At 40.3% G+C, this 12043-nt stretch overlaps 1 protein-coding gene across 1 annotated transcript; it reads right to left on the reverse strand.

Annotated features, from left to right (window-relative positions):
* Positions 1-401: 401 nt before the first annotated feature.
* LOC104694925 (opsin-VA-like) lies at positions 402-11176 on the reverse strand. Its single transcript, XM_010408411.4, has 5 exons — positions 10444-11176; positions 8753-8963; positions 8027-8144; positions 4264-4503; positions 402-3129 (listed from the first exon to the last, which is right to left on the reverse strand). Exons 1-5 carry the CDS (start codon positions 10829-10831, stop codon positions 2899-2901), a joined length of 1188 nt encoding a protein of 395 aa, XP_010406713.1. The 5' UTR covers positions 10832-11176; the 3' UTR covers positions 402-2898.
* Positions 11177-12043: the final 867 nt, after the last annotated feature.

Here is a 12043-nt window from a genome sequence, read left to right on the forward strand (position 1 = left end):
CACCCGATTTGGGAAAAAAAAAATTTTCCTCGGAGGAAAATGAAAGAGATAAAAATATTTATTTGACAAAAACACGGGAAAAGGATAATAATATAAATAATATAAATAAATATAATATATATATAAATAGATATAATATAAATATATAAATAATATAAATAATATAAATAATATAAATAATAAAACCTCTCACTGTGGAGAGAAACCTGGGAAGATTTCAGAGTCCTTCTGTAGGTGTGGTCTCTCTCCTCCTCCTCAGAGCTGGGTCGTGGGCCCACCTCCGGGGCATCGGTGGAAAATTCTCCCGATGTGTTCTGATGTTGAAACAGTCCAGAAGAGAAGAAAGGAAAAACCGAAGTCCCAGGAAAACAAAGTTCAACTCTCTGTCTCCCTCCAGAGAGAAGGAGCTGAAAGCTGGCTGAAAAGCAAGCAGGGTGCTTCCTCTGCTCTTGCTACCACAGCAGGAGGACGCAGAGGAGTGTGTGTCTGTCCTTGAACAACTGTTTTGAAAAGTTCACTCGGTTTTTCCTCTCTCCCCCCTCTCGGGCTCAATTTAAAGGCACAGAAAGGCACAAAATTAATTTCTGGGCATAGATAGGGGATACACATCATAAAGTCACCCCAAGACAACATTGTAGAAGAGGTCCAAAGGGCTTTTGTAAGATGCAAAACAAAGAGCATGGCTGAGACCTCTGCACTCACAGCTGTCCCAGGGGAACAATGGGGAGCTGGGTAATGGGAAAAAGAGCAGGGCCAAAGAAACTGACCACATGGTGTGTAAAGGGAAAGCACTACAGAAATACACTTCCTGCAGGATCTTTAGCAGATAGATCTTACTGAATAATTCTTAAATATGTGATGAAGCAAAAAAAGATCAGCAGTGACCTAAGCAGGTACACATCATTACCTATTGTAGTGTGTTTGTCTCAGATGTCAGATACACTACTGCCTGAAGAAGGACAGCCTTCATCCCGTTGCCAAGCTCCCCTTTGCCTGGTGATGGAAGACAAGTGAGGATCTCCTGCTTTGTTCCGTGTTACTGCCACTGCTGTTTCAGTGTTTAGATTGCCTTCACAGAACTAAGGCAGAATGCATCAAAATCCAGGGCTGTGCAGAAATATGGGGGATGAATTATTCTGTATGTCCATGGGTGTGAATGTGAGGGGCCACAAGGAGGAACAGATGGTCAAGCAGTCCACTGTGTCGCTGTTGAGGTGGTTACGACACACACAGACAGTGCCTCGGACAAAGGGAAAAAGCCATTTATTAAACAAAGCAGCCTCTTTTATACACCTTTCATATCATTTGTGTTACAGATTCATTGGCTGCAAAACTACTACAGTAGACTTGCTGGCTACTATTAACTATAACACATTATCATTGGCTACCTATGGCATAAGCGTTCAACGCATTCAGAAAAATAACAGGTGTGGATATGTTGCTGTTTTTCTCCTATTGTCTGACTTTCATGCTTCTGTTGATACTACATTTTCATGGGTAAAAACTAACTGCTTTTCTTCTCATGGGCTTTTCTCACAAATAGAAGTTAACCATGTCCAAATTAAGGTCTGTGAAGCCTCCAGACCTGCTGTCGGCCTCAACACCACTGGGCATTCCAAGGCCAGAGTGGCTCAGGGACACGCTCCCTGTACCTGTCCCTCCACCCCAGCAGGTAGCTACAGCTCTTCTCCTCATGAGCAGGAGAATCATACAGAAACCAGTCTCTGCAACATACCAGGGGTTCAGAATATGCTTTGTACTGTATTTCTGTGTTACCTTTTCCTGATCCACCAGCATCTCCAGCTGCTGCAAGAATAGTTCTTGACTTCCAAGTCAGCAAGGTACTGCTCAGGGACTAGCTTTTACTACAGGTATGTCAGGTAGTCCATCACTCTTTTTCAATGCAATATAGTTTTTCAAACATTAATTTAACAGAAAGCAGAAAAAAAATTTGATAGAAACAAAATTTCTTTATTCTGTGTAAAATAATGCTATTTTTTTGAAGCAAAACGGAACCATTGATGATTCATTCCATATCACATTTCTATAGCTAAGGCCTGTACAGGGTGGAGCTAGTGTAGCTTCTCTATACCCACTATGGAACAACATTTGTTTCAACTGGCATTGTACTAATGTCTTCTCTAGAAATAATGGTTTTCCATCCTAAAGCATTTAAATACAGTCAGCCATTGCCTTTTGTCCTAGAATGCATTCAATTAAAGATAGATTTTATATAGGATTAAAATTCTGATGTGCCAGTTCTTAGCAACATTTCATACAATGATCCCAATCACTGTGTAAAACAGAAGTCTGCCTTTATTACCTTCATAACCTGGTTTGGCTTTGCATGTGCAAGTGACATTCCACTAAAGCTAAGTATATTGCTGCATGTTATTGTGTGAATGAAATATGAGATGGAATACAGCCATGGAAAGCTGGCAAATTCCATTAGTTTTCACTGTTTACACAAGCAGTACTTGTGTTATAGTCCTTGCTTCTGAAAGTAGAGGTGTAATAACAAATTAATAATTTATTCCAGAATCAGTAGCCCAATTAAAAGCAGTGAGGATGTGACTTTAGCAGAAACACGGATTTAAGGACTGGAGAGAGAGAGACACAACTGCTCCTCAGAGGAGAACAACAGTGTGGTGCCACTACCTGCTTCAAGTTGACTGTGGATTGGGAAGAGGAATGCAGTGGAGGAAGGGACTCTCCTTATAGCTGGGAGTTTGACTGCACCTGCAGAGCCAAGAGGCTCTTACATGCACTGAGGAGCCCGCAATCTCAAAAGCTGGTGTCCACAGGAGCAGAATGTGCCCAATGACAACATATTTTTGTGTTAGATGATTGTAACAATGAAATACACTGTAGCATTGCAATAATGATCCTATCTCCACTCTACATGGGACAAATTTTGTTTTCTGAAGTTTTCAACAGAGCCAAAGATTGTCTATTTCTGTGTTCAACTCCAGTTTTCGTCTCAGAAATGGTGCTAGGAACTGCCATGGGGGACATCTCGCTGCCTCTTCTGTCCTGGGTTAGCACTGCTCTCTCTGAAGTCAGGTTCATGTTGGACTCCACAGTTCCTATGGCACTGCAACTGAACATTTGAATCAGACACTGCCTGAACTAAAAAGTTGAAAAAACAGGAGATCAGTCAAAACACATAAGAAATTTAAAAACAGTTCTATAAATCAATCTGCATATTAGCTAAAAAGGTCTTTGAAATTCTCTCATGAACCAGTTGAGAATATGAAGAAATAACCCCATAAAATATATTTCCCCATGCCACCATGAAGAACTCTAAACCTAAAAATTAACTATGTTCTGAAAAGACCCAAACTACTGGTACATCCTAATCTAAAAAATAATTTTTCTTTTCTGCTTCTAGCTAATCATATCTAATGGACATAATTGGCCATTTCTCCAGACTCATGCTTTCATATACTAAATTCCCGGCTACTCGAAGATGGGTTTTTGTTGTTTGCATCCACAAACAGGATAAAGAGTGGCACACATCTACCATGCTTTGGGAGATTAGGGTGCTGTCCACAGGATGTGAGATAAGCAATTGCTCTCTCTGCAGGACCGGATAAATAAATTCACCATTTCTTACTCAACAGACACTTAACTATTTTTCTTTATTTAATTTACGTGCTTATACTCTGCTTGATGCCACCACTCTCAGTTGCTGCATTCATTGCAGAAATCTGCTCATGTTTATTATCATGCCTGTTACCACTGTGAGCACACAACACTCTCATTCATCCCCATATCAATTCTTTTTCTCTGCATCCAATCCTCTGCCCTCATTCCAGAGAAGAAAGCTCCCTGTTAAATGGCCATGTGCAATACTTCCTACCCCCTGCACATAAGCAACAAATGCCTCATTTCCCCAAGACAAATTCAAGCTTTGAAAATGTGCACCCCACCTCTAGATAATTTACTGGTGTTGCATTCCTAAACAATTATTGAAATATATTGGAACGGTCTTGAGAACATAATTTTCATACAGGAAACTAACTCATCTTCCCTAAGGGCTGATTTTCCTTTGCAATATCTAAACCTAATAATTATTAACATTTATATTTCAAAAATGCTCAGAGGCTTATGCCATCTTGCACCAGGCAATTTTTTTCGTTCTAAATGCAGGATATTGTAATGCTTGTTAACTAACACGTAGGTAGGTAGAAATAATTCATTATAAAGCAAGACCAAATAGCAAAATATGAGTATTGGAGACACTCTGAGGGCATACAGTACCTGTTTGTTCATAAAGACATAAATAATTGGATTGTAAACGGTAGCTGTTTTGGAAAAGAAAGCCGGAATTGCTGCCAGACAAGGATCCAGCTCAATGGAGGGATATGCAGTGACGAGGATAGAAAAGGTAGCGTATGGCATCCAGCAGATTAGAAAGGCAATGATCATAAAAACAACCATTCTAGTCACTTGTCTTTCAGGTTTCCTGGTAGTTCGCAGCCTGCCTTGTGCATCTGACACCTTTTAAGAAAAGAGAAAAGATTCTAGAAAACAAACAGCAAGGTGTCCAACCAGTGACTTTAGTGAGCTGTCTAGTTGCCATGCTAGAAGGAAAGACCTGCTCTTCCCAAGTGTGGCAGCACAGAAGGATGGATGCTGAAGTTACTGCTGAGGGACATGAATTACCATATACCAGCATTAGTAAATTTTCCTTTGCTTAAGTATCTTTGTATTTTTATTGTCAAAGTGAAAAAGAAGGACATCATGGTGAATCATAAGCAGATAATGAGCTGAATTCAAGCACTTTCTATTCCATGTAGCCTTTGCAGACAACTAGGTGTCTGATAGGGGTGTTACAGACAGCACTCAATCAAGGCTGTGCAACCTCCTCACCAAGGGGGAAATTTACACCAGAGGCATCTGTCTGGCTCAGTGGTGCTTTATGGCCTTCCCCAGAAGGGCATTCACAATCTAATGATACCAGAATTAAAGTGGGATTGGGGCATTTAGTAGGAATGCTCTTCCTCTTTTCCTCACTGATCATGCAAGAAGCTTAGACACGTATATTCATACAGAGATTAGGTGATGTCAAACAGCGTGTTTCCGGGAAACATCTTTGGTTTCTGATGACTTAGTGAAACAAGGCGCTGTTATGAAATGTTATTTTACATGAGCAATAACTAATAACTGTGTATGGCTCCAGAAAAACCTGATGCCAGGTCTTGCAATGTTACATTCTAATAAAGTAAGATTTTTTTTTTGTCTAACATGGCCTTTTAACTTCCTGCAGTAATGTTAGAACTCTATGGAGACATTTTCTCTAACTTTTGAATTGCACTCAGAGAATTCAATATATTTAGTACTTAAAGAGGTATAGAAGCACCTCCTGGGAAGGGCAATGTCCTCATCTCCGTAGAAAGTTGCAATTCATGTCAGTTTTCACCAAATATAAACATAACAACGACAGTAATAATAATAACAATAACGAATTATTAAAATAACTACAAGTTATTAGGCATTAAGAAAGGCTGTGTTTGGTACTGGTAAGATATTCCCTGCAAATATATGAAATTTCTATAGCATTTTTTCATATATGCTGTACCTACACAGAGAGCAGCCCAGCCTCCCTTTCAGCAGAAGTGCAGTCCCCTGGAAAAGGAACAAAATCTCCTTGATTGCACTTTCAGCTTTGTCTCACATCAGCCGGGTCTTTTTTTCAGATACAGCTTTTCCTTTCTCTCTAAATACAGGTAAGGAACAACATACTGGTGCTTTATCTTCCAAACAAAGGAATATTGCCATCATAATTTACCTCTGTTGTAAACTGCTAATTTAATATTTTTCTGAAGATTAATTTCTTTCATCAACTTTGATGTTGCAGTGAAAGCTACAATTGGCATTGTAAAGCTGGGGCCACTGGGACTGAGGGACTGGCAGACTACTAAGACAGAACTATTCCACTCAGGAACAAGCCTACACTGTGACAACCATGGGACAAAATGCATGAAGAGGGATGGTTGGGAACATCGAGACACCAGTTCTGCTGCTTGGATCTTTCTCTGTACACTGTAGTCAGATTTTTGAAAATGAGCTTAGTTGTGAGATATAGCCAAAAATAGCAATTCATTATAGATTTCCAGAATATGTTGCGGGTTCTGGCTTTTCAGAGCTGAAGGCCGAGACTGGCACAAGCTAGATGGTTACAACTCCATCACTTGTGATGTGGCATTTTGAGGCCACCCCCTGTTTCCTGGCTGTGGTTTGCCAGGTCACTGAGCTGCGAGGGAAGCGTGAAACACACAGCTTGCTCTGAAGTGTGATTTTTTTTATAATACCCCTATTATTTCTGGATAACAGCCTAGAGACAACGTGCCAGAGTGGTTTCAGGCCCATGCTGGGACACACTACGTGGCACTGATCAGCCTTCCAGAAGACATCCTGACCTAACTCAAATGGCCAAATGGACCATTCATGACTCCTGCTGTGACTGACAGTGACATTTTCCATCACTGCCTCCCTTATTCATCATCTCACTTGCTTTGTTTTTCTGTGCAACTGCTGAAGCACCTGATTAACAGATTAGCCACTAGTCTGGCAGCCCCAAGACAGTGCTGGATGCAAATGGTCTTGCTTCCTTCACATCCCCCCTGCTGAGGCAACACCCCTCCCTTCCATGCCAGGCCACCAGACTACCCCATGTGTTCCCTCCCCTCCCAGGAGCACATGCCTCCTGGAGGTGGCCCTTTCCCACTCTGCTCTGTGACTGCCAGTCTGCAGGAAGGGACACCTGTCCCTGGCAGGACTGGGAGCCCCACAGTGTGGCTGCTGTGGGCTGTGCCCCACCTCCCACACCAATCTGGCCCCCTGTGGTCTCTCTTCATTCTGTTTCCTCTGCAAGTAGGTTAGGGCAGGGTGAAATAAAATACTAATAGAAGTTCTGGGTATTCAGAATAACAGAACCGTAGTTTTACAGATTATCTTAAGAGAGCCTGACCCTAAATCAGCAATTGTTTTATTCAAGCATTTCTGTATCCTGTTCTTCAGGTCCCCCCATCCCTGCCACCAGCGAGCGCTGTGCTACCTCACTGTCGTCCACATTGCGCCTGGGAAACCTTTTGTGTTTAATACTGAGACCAACCTCTCCCAGCCGTTTAACCTTTTCTCCCCTGAACGAATCCTGGAGGAAATCAAGAAAAATCCATTCACAGGAATCACAATGTCACCCAAATTTCCCTTCTGTTTTGTTCAGGGGGGGAGACCCCAACATTTTTTTGTTACTTAGAAAAAATTATACTCAGAATAAATACAATAAATTTGACTATCCCAAATACTTCCAAAACATCAATAAATTGAAGAAATTTACTGAATTTATTTCTGAAGCAATGTCAGGGCAGTTTTTCAGTAAATAGAAATGCCAATATTGTCCCAAAATCTTGTCCCCAAATCCTGGACCAAATAGGAATTTTCCTATTCTATTGTCTTCTTTTTCATTTTTTGCAGCTTCTCTTTTGGATCAGGTCAACATGACCATTGAATAAAATTCAAAAGCATTTCTCAAGTCTTTTAAATATTCCTGGACAAATGAATATTTTGTTTACTAAACAGCATTGCATTATTTACAAAGGCTATGTCTTATTTTGAATGTGTTACAAAGTAGTAGCCAGCACTCTTAGAATTTACAACTGCAGTCATTTTAAGCTACATTCTGATTTGCCTGGTTTGAGTCTTATGAAATGTCACTGAATTGAAGTACAATTATGAATAAACCAATACTGTGTCATTCTGTTTATGAGATAGACATTCTTTCATTTACATGATGTTTGACTAATGAGATGTACTGATAAGTGATGCAAACTGCACAATTTAAAAAATCACTTCTAACCATAGCATGAATTTCTGTGTGTAAGGATAATTATATAACAAGGGATGTAACTGTTTGCTGCCTGCAAATATGATCTGCTTATGTCTGATCTTTATAGAAAATCAAACAGTAATTCCAAACTTTTGCATACATACAAGTTTACTTATGAGTACTTCTTCTTACCTTTTTTAGCTTCCACACCAATTTTCCATAGGATACCAAAATCACCAATAAGGGTACTATAAAACAGGTGGTGAAGAATGCAATAATGTATGTACGGTCAGTATAGGCTCCTGAGTACCTGTATAAAATACAAAATACCTTGTGTATGTATTAATAATACGTGTTTTTACTATTTTCTTGAAATACTAATTCTGCTTTTCAAAGATGTCACTAGTATTTTTGTCAAATGTTTTTGTTCAGTGTGCCCCTTTACAGCTCTAGTCATATCACCAGATGGAGCGCTGGGCCATTTCCCTGCCCAGGGGCTAGGAGAGAATCCTATGACCATAGATACAGTACGAGAGAACAGTGGGGCCAATTAGGTGGGAAGGGACATGTAGTCCAACCTCCTGCTCCAAGTAGAGCCAGCTATGGGTCAGACCAGCTTGCTCAGAGCTTTGTCCAGTCTTCTGAAAAAATCTGTCTCTTTGTCCTATGACTCCAGACAAAAATCACAAGGTATAGGGTGATTATTTTCATTAGAAATGGAGGCTCCACCCTTTAGAAATTTTTGTTTTAAAAACTGCTCTTGGAAAATTTTGATCAATTTTCTTACAACTTTCTTTACATCTGTTTTTTTTTCAGAGATTTACATCATCTTTAAACCTTTTATTTAAATTTCTGGCCCTGAGACATCCTGAGGTACAAGTTTCGTTTTTTTGCCATACTCTGAGAGAGTGGCCTTACCAGTTAGGCTCACAAGTAGTTCCAATCTTACTGGTCGTGTAACTGCTCCAACCAGTTGTTGGTGGAATGGTCCAAATGAAGGAAAAAGTCCACACAAAGACAATACCTAGAGCTGCCTGCTTCCCCCTCAAGCGCATATTTCTCAGCGGGCGGCAGATCACAATGTAGCGCTCAAAAGCCAACAGAGCAAGAGACCAGAGAGCTACAATGCCTGTAGCAAGAGAACACAGTCAGCATCAAATTTGGGTAGATCACTGAAAAGCAAGCACCATCCCAAATTACAGAATCCCTGAACTGTTTGGTTTGAAAGGCATCTGTGGAGGTCATCGTTCCCCCTCAAGCACTGTCCAGATAGTAGGTTATTCAGGACCAAGTGCAGTTGGGTTTTGAGTATCTTTGGAGACGGAGACTCCACAACCACTCAGGGCAACCAGTTACACTCTTTGACTACCCACAACATGAAACAGCTTTTCTATCAACACAAGTAATGAAAGGATGGCCAATTTATGTGCATTATTCTAATATTAATGAAGAGCATAAGAATTTCACATTTTTCAAGTTTTCCAGTCTACAGTATAAGGGCTACAAAATCAAGCAGCTGATCAGACCAGTTAAGTGATTGTGACAGTCTTTTCATTTGTTTCTACTCTGAAAAGCTGCAAATTATGTAGCATCCAAATTAACTAACTAAAATCTTCAAAACACTATCTTTGCAAAAATTATTTCAGACTATCATAAAACTCAAACCTGCAGACAGCTACCCACAATATCACATTATCAATTTAGGCACATATTACCTGGTGGGACACCAAAATCTTGAAATAGCCTGATATTTCTCCATAGGACACGACTTACATGCCACAAACTGATGCAGAAGCATTGTTCCTCACCAACATACCCTCTGACTAGCTTAAACAGGCAGAGAGCAGCTGTGGGACTCCTTTTCAGACTGAGGGTCAGCACTGTGTGTGATTTAGAACAGGGACAAGCATTACTGGCTGTCTTTATGTAGCTTCAGAAACAGGGACAGGACGCAGGAATGAGTGTCTGTCTCAAGTAAGTAGACGTCCCATTTTAAACTAATACCCATTTATTCTGTAGAGATGTATTTACACAGGGTTCTATGTGGTGAGGATTTTTCCTCTTACTACTTCTAATATTTTTTTGTAGTAAATGAACAAAGCCATGAAAAAAAAATCACAAAGAGATGTAATTGTGTGGACTGACTGTTACAGGTGTGTCCCTGCTCCTCAGAACCACTGGAGGGTAGAGAACATGAGATGTTCTGTGCCCTGAGGTTTTCCCCAGTTTATGGGCAGCCATTCACTCTTTTTCTCTCTCTCTTATTTATCCATATATGCACACCTAACTACAAATATTGAAAATACCTGTGCATAAGGATTTTTTTCCTGAAATTGTTTTAACTTAAGCTCCACAACACTGCTATTCTATTGGCAAGCTTTTCCTCATTCTATGAAACACATTGTATTATCAGTACACATGCAACAGGCCATGTATATGGCGGGGATAGAGAGAGAGGTTTCTCACTCTCCACTACAGAATATATGTAACTGGGGAAAATACCAGTGAATTCAAAGGCATGCAAAGTCAGTGACTTAGGAAACTGCAGTAGAATACAGGGAAGGAGGTTGAAGGAAAAAACATGCAACCACAAACAAAATCAAGCTTACCAAAAAATGTGACAGCAAATCCTTCCAGTACACAAGCCCAGTATCCCATATAAAAATAACCTTTCAGATTTGTTAAAAAGCTGATGGTACCACCAATCAGTGAGACCAGGAAATCAGCCACAGACAAATTGACTATAATATAATTGACAGGTTGTCTCAATTGCTTGAACTTAAAAGTTACCAGGATTACAGCCAGGTTCTCAGCAAGTGACAGGGAGGTCACCACCAACATTACTGCTGCCAGAAGCCTGAATTGCCAGGGCTGGATGGAGTCCAAGGGACGACGGAAGGGATCCAATCTGGCAGGAACAGAGTAACTCGACAAAAGCGACTCATTTTCAAATGCTCTGAATGCATCCATTACTTCACTCAGCAAAAATAATATCATATAATATTGAAGTTTAGTTTCAGATCTGTAAATAATATTCAGGACTAAAAGAGATGTTTGCTGTCTCCAACAAAAGTGTGAGCAGACTCCCCCTCCTTCTGCTTTCCAATAATAACTGAAGAAAATTGTTTCAGTTGGAGGAAAGTTTAGTGCTGCAGACTGAATGCAGGAACAGGGATTAGCAAGAATATCTTTTAGAGCAACTTGTGCCCCTCTCTGCCCATCATCTCCTGCCTCTCTCCCACTGCAGCTGTGCCTTTATCTGTAGTAGAACCCAGCTGTGGAAGCTGCAGGTTTCCTCCTCCTGCAGCAGCCAGCAGTGCTGAAATACCCCAAGCCTCCCACACTTTCAAGATGCAGCTGTTTTTTTTTTTTTGGTCAGTGCAAGGGTTGTGCGATCTCCCCCATGCCCGGTGATGATGGGAGTGCAGCAAGGGGGAGGCTCCCAGCTGAATGTTTTCTTGAAAGACAGCAGCACTGGAGAGATTAATGGGGAAAATGGATGAGACTGCACTACAAAACTCTGCCCGCATCTCAGGCTGGCTTAAGGCTCCAAATTAAGTAAGTTTTCTCTGTTATTCCATGGAATTTCAGTTTTTATTGAGACAGTATGAATGTCATTCCTGAAGAAGGCATAATGATTCTAACTGCAGTTTTAGCACTAAAACCTAAAAGAAGCAAAACAATATTTTAAAGATAGCATTTGTAAATACAGTAAAAGAAATACAACTTGACAACAGACACCAGGAAAATTAAGTCATATATTTCTGATAAAAATGACTGAATATATCTAACTCTAATAGTTATCAGTAGTTAGGGTTACTTGTTTCTATTTCCAAAGATAAGTAGCACAGTAATCTCTGCATCCTCACTAGGCATAACACTGTGATAGGTATTGCAGTACTCCTGTTTTACAGGACTGCCAGTAATTATTCCACAAATTAAGAAGGATACCTCAAAAAAATGGAAATCATTCTACTGTGTTGTGAGATAATTCCTGGGACTGTAATCATTAAGCAGATCCTCAGTTTTAACCAGAATCAAAAAACCAAAAGCAATCCAGTTATTGTCTTGGAGAGTTCACACTTTGAATGCACAGCACATACAACACACGAATAAATGAATAAATGAACAGTTAGAGTAGGAATGAGTAACACTGCTGGTCCATACAGTCTCCTGACTTCAGATTTGGTTTGGTTTGTACATGAAATA

This window comes from Corvus cornix, chromosome 6 (assembly GCF_000738735.6).
Source record: "Corvus cornix cornix isolate S_Up_H32 chromosome 6, ASM73873v5, whole genome shotgun sequence".
In the NCBI taxonomy this organism is placed as follows: domain Eukaryota; kingdom Metazoa; phylum Chordata; class Aves; order Passeriformes; family Corvidae; genus Corvus; species Corvus cornix.

Excerpts from the sequence above, each read along its gene's own strand:
- LOC104694925 (XM_010408411.4), bottom strand. The coding sequence starts at position 10,831 with ATGATATTATTTTTGCTGAGTGAAGTAATGGATGCATTCAGAGCATTT. Across the intron at positions 8,145-8,752 it reads ACTACTTGTGAGCCTAACTG|GTACTCAGGAGCCTATACTG; the intron begins GTAAGGCCACTC and ends TATTTTATACAG. Across the intron at positions 4,504-8,026 it reads TGGTGTGGAAGCTAAAAAAG|GTGTCAGATGCACAAGGCAG; the intron begins GTAAGAAGAAGT and ends TTTTCTTAAAAG.